At 45.4% G+C, this 19,296-nt stretch overlaps 1 protein-coding gene across 2 annotated transcripts in view; it reads left to right on the top strand.

Annotated features, from left to right (window-relative positions):
• Window positions 1–19,296, top strand: part of MXI1 (MAX interactor 1, dimerization protein) — a 77,556-nt gene that overhangs the window by 6,735 nt on the left and 51,525 nt on the right. Inside the window, exons 1-2 of one of the 2 annotated variants that reach the window (XM_080687691.1) lie at window positions 11,468–11,766; window positions 13,834–13,966. In XM_080687691.1, the coding sequence (XP_080543817.1) occupies window positions 11,694–11,766; window positions 13,834–13,966 (206 nt within the window). In that variant the 5' untranslated portion in view covers window positions 11,468–11,693. Of the gene's footprint in view, window positions 1–11,467; window positions 11,767–13,833; window positions 13,967–19,296 lie in introns of those variants that run through there. The other variant, XM_080687690.1, reaches the window with a different exon arrangement.

Below are 19,296 nucleotides of genomic sequence, written 5' to 3'. Positions count from 1 at the left end.
TGATACCAGAATGAGGCTGAGGTCTTAACCATATACACAGGTATGAATTACACAGGTATGAATTTTACAGCCAAGGAATGAAGTCCAGAAAGGTGAAATGGCTTGCTCAAGGTCACCCAGCAACCTAGAACAGAGCTGGTATTTGAAATAGCCTGCTGATTGTCCAAGGTCTTCCTGTACACACCTTGCTTACACAAAGTTGAGAAGTTAGGCTGGAGACAGAATAGCCAACCAGAGAGTTTTCTTACTTTCAAGAGTTGTTCAACGCTCCAGGCCCTAACTCAAGTTCATGCTCCTAGGAAACACCCTCTCCCTCCCCCCACCCCCCACCTCTGCCTTTCCCAAGTCTGCCCTCTGGACATATTAGAGGACTTGGGGCTGTTGCTATGGTACTAGAGCCAACAGCAGGTTCATCAAAAGCTGGGTCTTTTTCCTTAAAACAACAACAACAACAACAACAACAACAACAACAACAAAACCCTGTCCTGCAGAAACGAATTGGCCACAAGGATTTGCATTAGTCATTGTGGCTTGTTCTGTTTTAGATCCCCCTGCCTCTCCACCCCACCCCCTCCTCCCTACCACCACCACTTTCTATAAATACAGTTAGATAAATATTGATTTAAACTGGGTTTCTGGAGGAGGAGCACATGGTTGCCCTGGCCCGGTCTTCACTTAGATACCAGCAGTACGCCAGGCCTGACACACCTAACCCTGACAGACAGCTCTGGCTTCCAAATGACCCATTCGGGGGAGGTGAGTTGTGGTTTTGTGGCTTTTGAGCTTAAAGAGAGAGGAATAAAAAGTAGTAAAAAAGCAACAACCCGGGAAGAAATGGGAATCCTCCTGCAGAAGGAAGAAAGCAGGCAGAAATAGAAGGAGGTTGGTTGCCGTCTGGCCTTCTGAACTATTCTCTTCCCATTCCCATTCTTCCTTCCTCTCCATTTTGGGTTTTGTTTGGAAAGGAGGCAGGTGGTAAGACAGAGCTTTGGGGCCAGAAGGAGCCCCAGAGGTCACAGAGCATCCGTCATCCTCACTATGCAGACGGGGAGGCTGAGGCCCAGAGAGGGACAGTGGCTTACTCAAGAGGCCACAGCAGAGGCAGAACCAGGTCCTTCTGGGCTGTGTTCTCTCCTGCCTGATATGAGAATGGGTCCCAGCCTGAGCACCACATTGGGCTTTTGTTTTACAGGTCAGTTGCTCATAAAGTCAGCAACTCTCAAACCTGGTTTGCTGATTCTAGGGTGTGTCCAGTTATTGCAAAGGTCATTGCAACATTCTCAATGGTCTTTCAAAATGAAGCTAATTTGAATTTGTCATTTAGAAAAAAAATATTTTCTTTTCTATTGGGGGTGGGGAGTGGGAAGGCGGTGAGAGGGACAGGATGGCTACACAAGCCTTCACTGAGGAGGAGGAATTCAAGTCTTCCCAGAGGGGCCTCTCCTGGGGGTGGAGGGTGGAGCTCTGGGCTCAACCTGGAGAGAGACTTCAGTTCTGCAGGAACAGACACTTGCTCACTGGCTCTAATGCTAAACTAAAGGGAAGTAATTGTCTCTGATATCATTGTCCCTGAGTGGCCTGGCTGGAGGTGTTAAAGCTGTCAACAGCTGACTTGTTCTCTCCAGGCCAAAAATAATGGGGCATTTGCTGCCATTCTCCTGAGCTGGAGGTTCCTTCTTTGCTTCCTCATCTTGGCAGAATGCTGTGCTGGGCCCCTTGCTTATGAAATATTTTAAAAGTTCAGGTGCCTCTTGCTTGAGCAATAAATCGCCACGAAATATATGTAAATAGGATCCCCTTTTTTTAAATTGTAGAGAACCTCTCTTTAAAAGGCACTCATGGCAAATACTTTTATAAAATATGGAATTATGTACCAGGAGTTCTCCCTAATTTATTCTGTGAGTTCATTCATTCATTCATTCATTCAACTGGTATTTAAGGAGCACATGTTGCTTATGTCAGGCACTGTGCTAGGTCCCAGAGGTACAGTCTCTTTCCTCATGGAGTGTATACTCTAATCCAGGACCAGGTTTTAGAAATGCAGTTGTCTTAAAGTGAACCTCAACAAGGTGGGATTGCATCTGACTTGGGTTTTGTGTCTTTGGTTCTGGCTGTCATTATAGATAAAACAAAACTATATCGTGGGCTTCCAAAAGGAATAGTTTCTACCCTCCCTGTACCTCTACTTCCCCTTTGTGGCCCCCATGTCTAAAATCCTTTGTGTTTTGTGTCTGTCCTTGTAATTTTTACAGCTCTGACTTAAAAAAAAAAACCCACAAAAAACTGCCTGAGCTTAGGAAACCAAGTACCGTGTAAGCAGCCTGGGAAGTAAACACATTCCACTCCCAGTTCTTTACAGATTGGTGCAGTCCGTACTTGGAGGATTGTCCCTACCAGTGTTCCTACCAAGCCTGCTCTCGCATGCAACATGCCCTTGGCCACATACCTCTACTATCCAACTCCAGTGTCTGCTAAGGAAATTTAAACACAGCAAAATTAGAAAGACAAACAGTGTCCTGAGGGAGAGGGAGATTGGAAAATTCAAACTAGGGCCAATAAAAGGGGACTTGGATTACCTACTATTTGAGATATTTTACTCTGTATCTTTATTGCCATTGGCGAGGATACCTGAATAAAGATAATACAACAGTATTAATAGAGGGCATGCCCAGGGCTGCTCTGTTTCTGGCCATGGGTGGCAAGTGGGAGCTCGCTGGACCTTTGTTTTTATTTCTACAGGGACCCAGAACTACCTTGTGGTGTCCCTGTGTTCTCTCCTTCTTTTCTCCACCACACCTGACCATCCTTACCATGGTTCTTGACTCCCAAGACTCTGAGTGCCTTGCATACAACTTTCTATCATTCTTTTCACCAGCTGTAAAATTTAGCTCGATTCAATAAACAATGTCTCTAACCTATAACCAGGAGCCAGGTTATATGAAAGCACTCGGTGCTTCCAAAGTGCACTATGATGGTGTCCAGTTCTACACTGCAGTGTACCTGATAGACACACAGAGGCCAGCAAATCTGGTCTGTCTCCTGGGAGTCTGATAACCTGTGTCAAGTTTTCTCTGTTTTCCAAAGGAATAGTGATAATGGCGCCCCACTTTTTACTGAGCAGTTACTATGTGCCCGCACAATGCTACGTGCTTTATATTAAAGCCTCACAACCATCCAATAGGAAGGTAGGTGCTATAATTACCCTCATTTTATAGATGAGGAAAACCTTAGCCTCAGCAAGGCTGACAGATTCCAAGGCCACACGCTAGCAGAGAGTAGAGCTGAGGCTCAAACCCAGGTTTTTCTTTCTAGAAGAACTTAGGGCTCGGGGAGAAGCCTCAGGAAGCAAGAGGCAAGAAATGGAATCTAGAATGTTTGAAGTCCAGGCTGAGGGTCCCCTGGGAATGCCTCCCTGGAGCGACTTCCTTTACTTCCCACTCATCCTCGGGCAGAGAGAGGGCAGCCAAAATCTCCCAGACCTCTCTGGGTGTTGACACTGAAGCCAGATAGGACTCTTTTTTTCTGGAGGACAATGGTCTAGGGCAGTGGTCAGCTCGCGAGCCACATGCGGCTCCTTGCCCCCTTGAGTGTGGCTTTTCCACAAAATACCACGGCCTGGATGAGTCTATTTTGAAGAAGTGGCATTAGAAGAAGTTTAAGTTTAAAAAATTTGGCTCTCAAAAGAAATTTCAATCGTGGTACTGTTGATATTTGGCTCTGTTGACTAATGAGTTTGCCGACCACTGGTCTAGGGTGTCGCTATTTGCATGTGCAATACTACCTTGCCCAGCACCCCCTGGGGAACTCACCCAACCAGTAGGGCTCACCTGTGGCTCTGCGTGTTAGGGTGTCGGGGGTGTGAATCCACACCCTATCAGGCTGTACTAGGCTTCCTTAAGGCGCCCGAGCTCGTAGGGCAACTGGTCTGGCCCATGCTCGAAGCCAAGGGCTTCTGCCAAAGAAGCCAGAGGAGAGAGGCAAGTGTGAGCTGCGCAGATGAGCTTTAGGCCCTGGCTGTCACCATGACAGCGCAGGCCAGCTGGTTCCAGTCAAACGGCATCGGTCCAACCAACGTCTTCCTTTCCTCAATGGAGATCTAGGGAACTGGAGTAACCCTAAATATAACTGGGTTCAAGTCACTTACTTGTTAAAGCCCTTCAATAGTTTCTTTCCTGTCTCGCTTAGAATAAAATCCAAATTCCTTCATGGCCTTCACCCTGACTGCTTAGAGGGAGTGCGGTCTGCAGATGGGGAGCCGAGGTGTGTGTCCTGGGAGCTTGTCAGGAATGGGATTCCCAGGCCCCAACCCAGACCTGCTGAATCCGAATCTGCATTTTACAATTCCCAGGTGATTGGTGTGTCCATTCAAGTTCGAGAAGCTGGCCCTTGTGATTTCCCTAATTGCTTCACCCACCTAAAGCTACCCCACCCCCGTTTTTTTCTTTATCCCTTATCCAACTTATCACAACTTACAATGATTTTACTTGCTTATCATCAGTCTGCCAGGCTAGAATACAAGTACCTTGAGGACAGGGACCATAAGTAATTTTGCTCATTATTCTATCTTCAGCGTCTAGATTAGTGCCTAGTATATAATAGATGCTTAAGCAATAGATGTTGAATGAATGATGAGTTCTCTGCCTTCTGACCTAGTGTCTCTCAACAAGGGAGCTACTGGTGAGACGGTTCTTGTGCGGATTTGTCCAGAATATGGCAGGATCCAACATCTTTGGTTCCCAATCACTAAATCCCAGCAGTACTCCGTCATTGTGATACTCAAGAAACACACTCCTGCCCGGCCAGGGTGGCTCAGTGGTTGAGTGTTGACCCATGAACCAAGAGTTCACCCGTCCAATTCCTGGTCAGGGCACATGCCTGGTTTCAGGCTCAATTCCCAGTGGGGGTATGTGCAGGAGACAACCTATCGATGTTTCTCTCTCATCAGTGTTTCTATTTATCCCTCTCCGTTCCTCTCTGTCTCTCAAATCAATAAAAACATATTGGAAAAAAAATAACAAGATACTCCTACACACCTTCCAAAGCCTTCTAGGGGGATGACATTACCATTGCCCTAACTAATTTTGTTCGACCTTGTCTAATTGAACATACCCTGATGTATGTATGCTATGGGGTCCAGGAGTTAGAAAATCAAGGTTTGAATCCATTCACTATGGGGCCTTGGTTAAATCACTTGATCTTTCTGGGCCTCATCTGTGAAACAGGAATCTCAAAGGCATGTTGAGAATTAAATGAGCATGCATGTAGGAGCAACACCATGCACATACTTGGCTCTCACTACATGACAACTAGTAGGCAAATGGAGGCATGTTATTCTAGGACCTCTGGAGAATCCCAGAAGCCTAGAATCAGAATGCTGGAGTTGGAAGCGATGCCAATGTCCTTGGACAGGCAAGGACCCGGTATTTTTATTCTAAATGGTCCACCTAAGGTTGAGAATTCAGCCACAAGGCAGCAGGGCTGGGTGTGTGATTTAGTGTCCAGGGCCTGGCTGGGCTTAAGGGTGACCTCCACAAGTTTCTGTTGCCTGGAAGGGAATGGTGATGCCAAGGGGTGGGGGTAGGGCAACTCTAGGCACGATCCTGGCAGGGGATGCAGGGTTACCCAGTGCTGTGGCAAGAATTTGAGGCATCCTTAGCAGCAGGGGAAGGCCTCTGTCAACCTTTTTTTTTTAAGGTTGTAAAATCACATTGTATCTAACTTTGAAAGAACAGGTCCTTGCATCCCAAACCCAATAAATGCCACAAAAATTTATAGTACAATCTTGCTTTTGAATATAGATGCAAACATTCTAAACAAAATATTAACTCATGGGATGGCAGCGTTTCAGAAGAATAACATACCATGGCTGACCAGGCGAGATGCCGGAGACGGCGGAAAGTCACCAAGTCTACTGCTATAAATGATTATAACCACAAATTAAAGGAGTTCAAGACATGACCACAGCAACAAATGATGAAATGCCATTTGAAAAAAGAAGTTGGGAGGCATCTGTGATGAAGGAGACTACGTCCTTCCATACAACACGGATTATTCACCTGTGGTGGTCTTTTAATTAAAGCAGTGCAGTGTGAAGTCGGGACCATGGCTTATGGTCCTCACCAGTGGAGGAGCTGATTCGGAGGCCGTCCTTTCCTTAGGGAAGAATGAACCTTGAACAGAAAACAAAAGCAGGTCTTGGATTCCTTTGGAATGTAACTTGATCTTGATACTTAAAGGAGTGGGGCTCCACAAATTTAAAAGACCAGAAAACTCACTCCATTTAGTTATATATATTTTTAAAAACATGAATAAATCTGAAAAAGAATTATGGAGATGGGCAGAGAGCACAAGGCAAAGGTCTGTAGCCCTGAGTCCTAATCTTTGTTTGGTAGACAGCTGTGTGGCCTTGGGTAAGTTACCGTACCTCTCTGAGCCTCAGTTTTCCCATCTGAAAAATGAAGACTGGATTAAGCAATAAGCTTAATGATATAAACTTCCATGAAATAAACCACAAAATGCCTTAACTTGGCATGGACCTAGCAAAACGCTCCCGAATACCTCATCAGTTGCACCCCCAAGTGGGATGCTCCAGAATAAGCAAGCCTCTTAGATGTGACTGTTGAGTCCTGCAATGCAGATTTCTTCTTGGAAGGAAAGGGAAATCTGAGAGATTAACAAGTAACAAAGCCACTGAAATCGGCTGCTGTAATAAGGGCCATTAAATATAATGTAGGAAGCCCTTTTCTATAAGGGGGAAGAGATAGGCCAGGATGCAAGTCAAGTGCAGCTGTTTGAGCCTCTGCCAGTGGCCTGATCTCACCAGAAAACTGAAGTTAAAAAACAACAAACTTCCAGATTCAGAGAGCTCTGCTTAATACTGTCTTCCCCTCCTGTTTCCTCCCACCCCCTCGTTCTTTCTGTCCCTTTCTCCCCAGCTCAGGCACCTGGGTCGCCTGCTGCTTTCCCCTGTGGTTGGGATGTCAGCCGACAGCCCTGGCGACCGGAGCTCTGGGAGGCAGCAGCTACCTCTCGGGTCTAGCATTACGTCATCCCTTCTAGACCCAAATTTATCGCGGCTGCACACAGACCCACAGCTCTGAGCTGCCACTGACTTGAGGAGAGCTTACGCATGAAGTTAGGCAAGGCTGACTCACTGGGAGGAGGGAAAGGTTTTCTGCTGCTCTTCACGTTTCTGGGCTCTGAGGGGGAGGGCAGCGGAGGAGGCTGCGGTTGTCATTTCGGGGTGAGGGGAATAGAAAGATGTAGAACTGTTACGGTTCTCACTTAGGAGCTCAGGACTCACCCTCCCCTGCCCCCAGCCTTGATTATTTGAAATGCCCATTCTTAAAGATAATTGCAGAAAACATTGCCCTGCACAGTAAGCACCGGGCAGTTCAGAGTTCTCTTAAGCTCCAAGTGTCATCAACACAGTGACTTTGGACTTGCACCTTCACCTCATGGTCCCTTCCCCTTGTTCCATCTCTTCTCTCTGCAGGAAAGAGAACACAGACCAGCCTCCTGCATTGTTCGTGAATATGCAATACATCGTTTGAAAATCTGCATTGAGTAAACTGTACAGGGAAGGCACCCCTAAGAACTGAGAGCTTGGCCTGCTTCCTCCAGAAGGCAGATTGTCCTCATCGGGCTATGTTAGTTATAGGCCTGGGGGCTTCTTCCACCTTGAGTGAGACTCGCGGAGAAAGCTGCTTTAAGGAGGGCACAGAACCAGAGACACAGGTAGAATTCCAGGTTCTGTGGTCAGTAGGCTTTGGAAGCAAGTGCTTTTCCTCAGTTTCCCCATCTGCATTGGTAGTGCAAAAACGGACCCGTGAGCAAAAGGAAGGGCAGGGCTGCCGCTGGGTTCCTCCGGGCTGGGACTGATGCTGGGGGATGGTTGGTGGGTGGCATCCCTTTCCTGAGGCTAGAGCCCCAAGCTTCGTGCGGAGGCCCATGTGGCCAACAAGCATTCTGGAGTCACCCAGAGCAGGGAGAAGAAAGTGGCCGCTTCCATTGCTGTTAGAAAAGGCTGGCGCCCCAGCTGGTTTTTCTAAGTGGATAGAGCGTCGGTCTGCGGATCAAAGGGTTCTGGGTTCGATTCTGGTCAAGGGCACATACCTTGGTTGCAGGCTCCTCCCCGGCCGGGGCCCTGGTTAGGGCTCGTGCAGGAGGCCACCAGTCTATGTGTTTCTCTCACATCGATGTTTCTGTCTGTCTTTCCCTCTCTCTTCCACCCTCCCTAAAAATAAAAAATAAAAATAAAAATAGAAAAGAGAAAAGGCTGGATATTCTACATACAAACCAGCCGTTAACCCTTTCCACTGCCCACCATTACGTCATCTCCCCTCTTCTTCCGTGTGTGCACGTGGCCTCTCGGTGGCTCTTGCTCTACTTTCTATCTCCCATCTCCCCCTTGGCCATGGCTCTAATGAAGGGCTGATTCAAAGCAGCCGTTTTTCTGGCTTATAATACTCACCTATTCTGAAATATATACTAAAAGACAAGAATATAGAGTTGTTTTGTGACTTGTCGTTTATCTGTATGTTTCTCTTATTTTATGCTTTTAATATCTATATAATAAAAGCCTAAACAACTGTTACAGCGGAACGACCAGAACGACCGGTTGCTAAGATGCACACTGGTCACCAGGGGGGCAGACGCTCAATGCAGGAGCTGCCCCCTGGTAGTCAGTGCGCTCCCACGGGGGGAGTGCCACTCAGCCAGAAGCTGGGCTCATGGCTGGCGAGTGCAGCGGCGGTGGCAGGAGCCTCTCCCGCCTCCGCTGCAGTGCTAAGGAGCAGCGAGCCAAGCAGTAAGGAGCAGCGAGCAGGTGGGCAGTAAGGAGCGAGGGATCCCAGATTGTGAGGGGATGTCCGCCTGCCAGCTATCCCCCGAGAGGTCCCAAACTGCTAGAGGGCGCAGGCCGTGCTGAGGGACCACCCCCAACCCCGTGCATGAATTTCGTGCACTGGGCCGCTAGTAATATATATTCACTGAAGAGAATATATTATTAAAAATCATTACAGACATAATGGATCCAGGTTAATCCTTATGTATCTTCTTTATAAGATTTCCAGTAATAATTATTCTTTCCAGGCTAACTAAAATTTCCAATATGTTTCAACTGAAAAACTGATTCTCTCCCCCCCCCCCCCATTGTGAACAATAACAATTTCAGGAGAAAAATAACAAAAAGAAGGGCTGGTTAATTCATCTGTAGGTCAACTAAGGAAGGCCATACATGTGCACTAAGCATCCCACTTTCTCGTAATAACATCCTAGGGCTTATGATCTATGCATTGAACCCATCTTGAACCCATATGTATTTTCGGTTTGTACTTTTTTTTCTTGATTGCATGTCACATGGTTTAATTCCCATTGGGTAGACTTTTATTTGTCGTAAAACTACTTCTTTTAAGTTCTGCAGATAGCTCTTAGCAATTTGAGGTCTAAAGCTTAAAGGGGTTCTGTAAGTGGTAGAAATAATTTCTACCCTCACCTAACAGATGTTATGAGTGAATAGGTATTGTCTTTTAAATTATCCTATTCTTCTCCTACCCAACATGACCCTTTTTTGAGGGTGGAGGGTGGTTGTTACCAATACCCAATGGGAAAGTCCAGATCTGAAGTGGCCCAGCCAACAGCTGAAAAAGCACAGTCCCTGTTTTAAAGCCTTTACAAAAAATTTAATTCTCCTGTGGCTTGTGAACATCTCTCATTTCGGGTCTCCCTGCACTTGCTGGACCATCTATTTAGTTCTTAAATGTGGTGCCAAGTATAATATTTAAAAGGGCTGGCAGACGTTTGCAGTGTTTGACCTCATTGGAAATCTTGTTCACTTTGAAAAAAAAAAAGAGAGAAGGTATTAAAATGCAGTATGAAGCCCATGACATTTTTGAGAGTAAGATTTTCATCCTGAGATGGTATTTTCTGCAGTAGCCACTGGAATTTCTCCCCTCACCAAGAGCTTCCTGTTATTTTGGATGTCCACCAGCAGGTTAAAATAATCAGGGTGGGGAAAAGTTATGGATGTTTACATAATTACCAACTTGGTCCTAGAGCATTCAACAGTTATGACCGTCTTGCCCTTCCGCTCCCTAGACCAGAGGTTCTCAAATGGAGATGATTTTGTGCCTCAGAAGACAGTTGGCAATGTCTGGAGACACTGTTGGATGCCACACTGGGGGTTGGTGTTGTGCTACTAGCATATAATAGGTAGAGGCCAGGGATGCTGCTGAACATCCAAAAATGCACAGATCACCCACTGCCTCCTGCTCCCAACCCCCCCACCCCGCCCTGGAATTATTCACCCCAAAATGTCAATAATGCTGAAGCTGAGAAACTCTGGTCTAGACTTTGAGGACTTGGAAAGAGGGTGATGGTGAGGGCAGCCATTGACAGTCTTTTAATGTGGTCCCAGCTGTCGTTAACCACCGCTTTCAGTTCTCTCTACGGAAAACATGAGAGGAAACAGCCATCATAGCTTCCATTTATTAAGTGTCATGTATTAAGTGCTGGAATTATTTCATTTAATCTTCACAATAAGCTCGTACTGACTATACATTCTTTGAGAGCAGGGGCCTTGTCTGTTTCTCTCATTACTGTGCACTTTATGTCTAGTACAGTGCCTGGCATGTGGCAGGCCTTTAACATTTGGATAAATGGAGTAATTATATCCATCTTACACATGAGGAAAATGAGGCTTGAAAGGACCACACAGCTAGTGTAAGTAGCAGAGTCAGGATTTGAACTGACCCTGTGTGACTTCAGCACCAAATCACTTACCCACTGAATTACATCCTTCACTTGCAGCACTAGAGCGGTTTTCTGGCCTCTAAAATCACTAGTGAAGGGCTGAGGGAGGAGAAAGGAGTTTTTAAAAAGAAGATTAAAAAGGAAACACCTACCTCTACGTGAAAACTGAGGTAGGAAGAAGGGCCTTATGGAGCCCTCTCTGTTTGTGAAGGGATCTTTACAAAAAATTTAATTCTCCTGTGGCTTGTGAACATCTAATTTCCCTTGTTTCTGAACGGTGATTTTGGCTTTTCAAGTGTTTCTGTGTGTGCTGTCTGAGCAGCACGTTTTGCAGAGGGAGAGACTAAGGTACAGAAGTTACAGGAGACTGGGGGTGGACAGAGGACTGGAACTTGGGAAAAAGAATGCTCCAGCTCTGGGCACCCGCTGGTAGTCGCTGAGAAAAGGGCTTCCTGGCAGTGGACACTCAGCTCACCCAAACCCTTCCCTGACAGAAGCAAAACCCAGGTAACCCCTTGGTCTTTCTACCCTATAGAGAAGCCAAACGTGACTACATGTCCCAGCAGCCATTGCGGAACCCGGCTGCACGCAGAGCACCAAAGCGGTTTGCGTACTACAATTCCCGGCGTGCAGTAGGCGGGGCGGGACTACATTTCCCAGGAGGCAGAGGAGGGGCGGGAGGGGGCGGGCCGCGGCGCTGCTCCCGCCCCTCCCCGTGCTCGCGCGGAGAGGTAAACAAACCGCGCGCGGGCTGCGGGCGGCGCGGCCAGGGTGGTGGGGCCGCAGGCACGGCGGGGCTGGGGGCGGACAGCGCGCCGAGCAGCGGCCGGGCTGGCCGGCCCCTGCCGCACATGTCCCGGGGCGGTGCCGGACTGTAGACGCCTGCGGCGCCTCCTGTGGGCCGGGGAAGGGAGCGCGGAGAGGCCGCCACCGCGGTGCCCATGGAGCGGGTGCGGATGATCAATGTGCAGCGCCTGCTGGAGGCAGCCGAGTTTTTGGAGCGCCGAGACCGAGGTAACGGCTGGGCGCCGCTGCCGGAGCCCGCGCACTCCTGCTCCGCGCGGGGAGTGCGGTGCGGCGGGTGAGATGCGCGTGTGAGGAGGGGTGTGCGCGTGTGAGGGGAGGTGCGCGTGAGAGGAGGGGTGTGCGCGTGTGAAGTGCGCGTGTGAAAAGGGTGCATGTATGAGGGGAGGTGCGCATGTGAAAGTCGTGTATGAGGAGTCGTGTGTGCATGAGGCAGTTGCGCATGTGAGGAGGTGCCTATGACTACGCGTATGTGGGTGAGGTGTATGCGCATGTGAGGGGAGGTGTGCGTGTGTGAGGAGGGTGCACTCGTGAGGGCAGGTGTGCGTGTGTGAGGAGTGTGCATGTGTGAGGAGGGTGCACTCGTGAGGGGAGGTGTGCGTGTGTGAGGAGTGTGAATGTGTGAGGAGGGTGCACTCGTGAGGGCAGGTGTGCGTGTGTGAGGAGTGTGCATGTGTGAGGAGGGTGCACTCGTGAGGGCAGGTGTGCGTGTGTGAGGAGTGTGCATGTGTGAGGAGGGTGCACTCATGAGGGCAGGTGTGCGTGTGTGAGGAGTGTGCATGTGTGAGGAGGGTGCACTCGTGAGGGGAGGTGTGCGTGTGTGAGGAGTGTGCACTCGTGAGGGGAGGAGGTGTGCGTGTGTGAGGAGGGTGCATGTGTGAGGAGTGTGCACTCGTGAGGAGGGTGCACTCGTGAGGAGAGGTTTGCTTGTGTGAGGAGTGCGTGTGTGAGGAGGGTGCATGTGTGAGGAGTGTGCACACGTGAGGGGTGGTGTGCGTGTGTGAGGAGTGTGCATATGTGAGGAGTGTGCACACATGAGTGGAGGTGTGTGTGTATAGGAGGGTGCGTGTGTGAGGAGGCTGCACTGGTGAGGGGAGATGTGCGTGTGTGAGGAGCGTGCATGTATGAGGAGGGTGCATGTATGAGGAGGGTGCATGTGTGAGGAGTGTGCACACGTGAGGGGTGGTGTGCGTGTGTGAGGAGTGTGCATATGTGAGGAGTGTGCACACATGAGTGGAGGTGTGTGTGTATAGGAGGGTGCGTGTGTGAGGAGGGTGCACACGTGAGGGGAGGTGTGCGTGTGTGAGGAGTGTGCATGTATGAGGAGGGTGCATGTGTGAGGAATGTGCACGTGTGAGGGGAGGTGTGCGTGTGTGAGGACCGTGCATGTATGAGGAGGGTGCATGCATGAGGAGGGTGCATGTGTGAGGGGAGATGCGTGTGAGGAGGTAGGTGCACATGTGAGTTCGTGAGGGAGCGGCGTGTGGGAGGCCCCTCTGTGAGAGGAGGTAGACACACACGTGTGGGAAGGCGCATGTAGGTCTGTGCAGGAGGACAAGGGCGGTGCAGGGGCCAGGGAACGGGTGGGAGCTGGGAGGCTGGAGAGCAGGCGTCTGGAGAGGGTGAACCTGAAGCTGGGGGGAATGGGACCCCAGAGACTGAAGGAAGGGGTGGGAGACAAGGGAGAGGGTGCACACTGGGGCGGGACCTGTGGAGATCCATCAAGGCGGGATGACGGGAGATCCCTTTAGGGATGGAGACTAGAGGAGATGTCAAGAGATGGGGTATGAAGAGAAGCAACAGTGGGAGTTGTGGTGTCAGGAGAGAAAATGTCCTAAGACGAGGAGATTGAATCACTCAGTACATGAAAATGTGGGGCTTAGAATGACACCTTCTAGAATGGGAAGAGTTCAAGGAAAGGGGAAATTGTGAGACAAGTGAAATGATTGAGGTGAATGGTAACCTGGCTCAGAAATTAGGGTAAGGCCAGAATTCTTGGAGAAAATGACTTTGTTAGAGGGGTAAACGACTTGATTTAGAGGAAGTCTCCACACACCTTCCAGGTGGTTGATTGGGTCTGTGTGTAACGTCACAGGATTGATGTCCAGGTAAGGACTGGGAATTTTATCTTCCAACCAGAAAGAATGGAAAAGTAGTGCCTCTTTGTCTTCTCCTGTTTTAACAACATGCTCCTGCAAGCACTTCAGCGCCATGGATCCATGGATTTGGGTATATTTCCCTTATATCTTTTTTTTTTTTTTCTTGCTGTCTCTTTAGAGTGTGAACATGGCTACGCCTCAACGTTTCCCTCCATGCCGAGCCCCCGGCTGCAGCATTCGAAGCCCCCACGGAGGTTGAGCCGGGCGCAGAAACACAGCGGCGGGAGCGGCACCACCAGCACTGCCAACAGGTAGCAAGCTGGGGAAGCTTGGGGGTGGGAGGCTTTCCGGGGGGAGGAGGGAGGGAGGCAGGAGGGAGGAGGGAGGAGGGAGGGAGGGAGGACACACTCAGGGACACGACCGCAGGTCTCTAACACCAAGTTTGGAGCAACACTGCTCAGCCAGGTGGGTTCTTTTACCAGCACCCCTGGGGATGTGGCCCTTTTAACATAATGCAGTGCAGGAACCATAACCTGACTTGGTGTGGAAGGGAAGGAATAGAACCTGGAAAGACAACCATACAAATTCTTGCTGGGATTGCGGGGGGAGGTCTATGATTTAGAGGGCAGTAGGCTTTGCAGCATGTAAATATGCATGCAGTGACATGCTGAAAGTAATCTTGGGCCCAGCTTTAAACTTGGGATGATCCAAGAAGAATTTTTAAAAATCAGAACTATCTCAGGCAGGACATAAAGCAGCATTAAGGGTTTTGTTAAAGGAACAGACATATCGTATTAGGTAGAGTAGGAAGTTAGTGGGCATGGTCTGTTGATTGTTTAAGGATGAAGGGGAAGAACATGCTGTGGAAGTTTTGCCTTTTATTTAGTAAGATTGAATTGGCAAGGGAGCAAAAAAAAAAAATAGAGGGAAGATGCTTATTCTTCAGTCAGAACAGACCCCTAGAAAACGCTTGTCTGGATGACCTCAGACACAGTTGACTTCCATTTTTTGAAAATTTTTGGTAGTGACTGGCTGTCTCTTCAGTGTTCTTGTTCGAGAGGGTCAGTGAATTCTAAGGATTCATCTCATGAGAATTTCAAAAGGCTGTCTTAAAAGAAAAGCAACAGATGCTGCCTTTTCCATGGATGAGAGGAATTGAGATGTTTCCCCCTGACTCCCAAAGCTTTGTCTAGAGAATATAAACATGCATTTTGGAGGGGCAGAGAGCAATCTCTGAAGGCTGTGGAGAAAGCCAGACAAGCGATTGGATAGCCACGTAGGTAGGCAGCAGGACAAGGGGCTCTTACTGATTGATGCAGGAAACCTGAAACTCCCGTAGAGGACAGAGGTAAAAAGGTTAGATTTTCCTATTCTGCATTTATAACATCACTGAAGCAAAACTCGGATTCGCTCTTCTCCCTTTGACTCGTCTGTAAAGCTGTGTGCTTCCTTTTTTGGCTCTTTTCTTCTTCAAGATTATTCTGTATTTTTTAAACTTACTTTATATTGTATTTATGTTTATGTGTGGGTCTAGAGGGTTTATTGTGGTATAGTAGGTTTGGGATGAAAATATATAGTATGATAAGCATTATTTAAAAAATGTAAGTATAAATTTTCTTGCTCTTCAAAGTTTCTCTGGTTAACGAATCAGAAGTTAAGACCTCTATTCAATAATTTGTGTGTTTTGTCAATCCATGCGTGGCTTAAAAAATATATATTTTTTTAAATTTGAAGACCTGAGAAGAGTACCAGCTAGAACACCAGGCTTGGATTCTGTCATGCTACAAGTATTTATTGAGTCTTTTATCTAATAGATATCAGGTATATGACCTCATTGCATTTTGTCCCTGTCCCTTGACATTCTTATTTTTAAAATAAGGGGATAGACTACATATTCCCCAAGGTCCTTTCTTCCCTCAAGTTCTATGACACTGATTTATTGACAGTTTTAGAGATCAGTTCCTCTATTAGTTATTCACTATACCACCCCATCATTTCAGATGTGACATTTTTAATAACAGCTCAAAGATTACAGAGACATAAATAAATGTGCATTTCTAGATTTTACCTATTACGTTACAGGTCATTAATAAGTCTTTGTCATCTTTGGACTCCTACTTTCTCAGGTTGGGGTTTTGACTAAGTGATATTTCTCTTTCACGCTAGTGTTCCTGTCAGGATTCTACTATTGTGTGTGGGACCCCAGTGCTAATTACTGTGTGTTTTCAAATAGCATGTCAGAAAATTTGTAAAACTAGAAGCATTCCATGTTTTTACAGTTCCCAAGGGAAAATAACTACATGTACATTGGACCACCTAAGACTAAGGAAGGTAATTTTTCATGGGAATATAAGTAGAGAGAGAAATAGATTTTAGCATATATTATATCAAAGTTTTCTCACGTGTGAGATTTAAACTGGGGCCTATAGATAAAAACTAGTATGTTAAAGTGAAACAATAGAAATTATTCCTCCTTACTGTTTTAAAAATGTTTTTCTGCTTCATGAAGTAGGGGAGCCAAGAATTAAATTTCAGTACCGGAATACTTGGGAAATAGTGTTGTTAGTCCTTTTGTAAGGGAAAACTGTAGACTTCCTGTTAACTTTAAGCCTATTACTGGATTTAATAGAGATTTTATTATACCGGTTACATAAGGCAGAAAGAAAGAAAACTTGTAAACATTTTCCATTTATTAGTAATCTGAAACAAGGAAAGGAATAGAGTTGATGAGTATATATGTCTTATTTTCCTGACCAAAAAAAGCTATCTTTGTGGAAGTTGTTGTTCCTGTTATGCATTTCAAACATTGGTCTTGTATATCATAAAATGACATGTGTTTCCTTTACATGGCAACATCTGTAAGATACAATGTTGATTGAGTTTTTTTCCCTAATAATCTCAGATATAATAAGATATGCCTGATATCAAATGTTATTTTACAAATTTATGTTGCTAGTTGACTCTTAATATTATACATTTCTATTCCTCCTTTCCCCTAAGTCTTGAAATCTTATTTTCACAGACATACAAAGGAGAGAGACTAAGTGCTATAATGTAATGTTATAAGCAGTACCCTGAAAATCCAAGTAATTTTGACACTTGGAATCTGTGATATGTAATTATTTCTTAAATACATGGTCGACTTTACTGTAGTCTTGGTCATGGGCTTCTGGCACACCATCTGAAATCACCCTTGCTAGGATGTTACTGCTGTTAGAGAGCCTGGCTACAATCGCTATCTGGTTTATTGAGGAGCATCAGATAAGCGCAAATTCCCAGATTATTTACTGTTTTGTTTCACAACAGAAAAATATCTCAAGATCTGTCATCTTTAAAATGCTGCTAACTCTATGTGGCTTCAGTGTGTAACACTGATTCCCTCCTGATTATCTCTTCAATCTTCCTTCTGTCCTCATTACTACCCTCCTAATCTAAGACACCATCATCTCTCACCTGGACGACCGCCATAACCTCCTAACTGGTATCTCTGCAACCACTCTTCCCCCAAAGATAATTCTGATGTTTTCTCCTATCTTTTTGCCTGTACTCTGTTCTCTGCTGGGGAATAGTTTTTCTTCCCCTTTGGCCAATTTATCTCTGCCTAATAACACTCTTATTTCCTCTCACTCATAACTTCTTCAGGAAAGCTTCTCCTCACCTGCAAAAGTAAATCAGATGTTCACATACCTCATCGCACCCTTATTTTTTCTTCTTATAGTATGCAGGAATATAGTTATCTGACTGATTAATTTATGTCTCATTTGCTGTACTAATAAGAGAGAAATAGATTTTAGAAGAAATAGATTTTAGGTACTATCCCCAGTACCTATCACGGTGCCCTGTATAGAGTAGAAGGTTTTAAAACTCCAGGTAGACTGTTCTAAGTTGAAACGGACTTTGTCTTTTGTGCTGCATACCATATCAGACTCTTGAAGGAGAAATGATGGAAGAATATGCAACTCTTGCTTTAGCAACCTCTTTGATTACTTTGTACTCTAAAGATGTTAATGATAACACATTTGGAAAGGAAAACAATATGTGATATTTGAAGAATAAAAATCTTCAAACCACCAGTTCTACAGAATGTGACAATTAATTTTAAAGAACACTTATTGTGTTCTTTGTCATGAAAACAAAATCTCAAAACTTACGTATGCAAAGAACCATATGTCTGTCAAATATTGGTATGTACCTGTGACATATACATAGTAATTGCATTATTTTTAAAGTGATCTAGAAAATAGTGAGTATCAATTTATGTTTGAATTTCAAGCTGATGAAAAATTTCTTTTGTATCTTTTGAATGATTAACATTCTGCGTGATATGTTCTGTGATATTGTCTTCCACTAAAATTGAGTTTAAATGAAAAATTCTCAAGAATTATTTATATACTTCTAAACAAACTCAGACTTTTCATTAAATGCTTCATTGAAGCATAAGTTTGCTGTTGCTGGGTTTCTTAAAGATATATTCCTCTGTGGAAATATCTTTTGAAGGAGACTTAAATGATCATGCCTTGTAAGTCAGTAGGGTAACTGTTTCTGTTCCTATTTGATGAGATGCCTTTTGCCAGAATATTAAATATATGATGTGGAAGATCACAAATCATAGAAAGGGAATTCAGAATTTCATCTTGCATAGTTCCCTGATTTATGAAGGTAAGATATCACCACTCATTTATGATTAAAGCACATGTGGCGTAGGATGGTGAGTGATTTGCCTAAGCGTGATAGGTATCGGTAATGGTTGAGTTTAACATCAAATTGGATTTTAAGACCGTTGACCTGAAGAAAGCTTTCTCTTCTAAATTTCTTCTTACAAGTGAAACAGCATTGCCTCACTTTGGATATAGCATGATTCTTTGTTATTTCTCAAGTGAAGACAGTTTTCCAGATCTTAATCTAATCAGAGAGGTTGGATGGTATGATTTGACAAAATATATTTCTAGACCCCGTTTTTGGCCAATAGTGCTGAGTATTTAGTTGTAATTTTCTTAGTAAATCCTGCCTTTTTTGTTTATTTATTGCAAAAAGTGGATGATGGAATGCGAGCTACATTAGGGCAAGGACTTTGTAATGTTAGAATGTTTGTATTCTCAGTATAGATACCCAATAAATACATACTAATTGAGTGAGTACTTGAATATTTCCAGCCCAGTTACATAGGTATTTTTAAATGAAATGTTGACATATGTTGAGAAGACTTTTAGAGAAATTTGGGCTTAGTTGATTGCCCTTTCTGTGAAACTGATCTAGGGATGTTTAATATTTTTATTCTCATTGTCAGTTTATTTTAGCAGGTACACTTATTGGAGACAAAGTTATGTTTTTTTCAACATTTGAAGTTGAGGCCCATATTATGAGAAATAGCTGAGCATTGTGTTTCTTTTATTCTTTAGCAAACCTTTAAGTATCACTAGGAATTTAATATTGATTTGGTAAGTACCAGTATGTGCCATTTTCATAAGTTTGAAAAATAACTTGGATTTTAATGGTCAAGTAAGTGTAACAAGTGTGAGGCACTGTCTTAGAAGGTGAAGGTCTCTTATTCTGCTTGTCAACAGGAAGACTTGAATGTAAATGGTTATAACATTACTCATAATCACCAAAAGCTGGAAACAATGAAAATATCCATTAGTTA

The sequence above is a fragment of the Plecotus auritus genome (assembly GCF_963455305.1).
Source record: "Plecotus auritus genome assembly, chromosome: 9".
Lineage (NCBI taxonomy): Eukaryota > Metazoa > Chordata > Mammalia > Chiroptera > Vespertilionidae > Plecotus > Plecotus auritus.
Note: the sequence above shows the minus strand (reverse complement) of the source record. Positions and strands in the feature narration are given on the sequence as shown.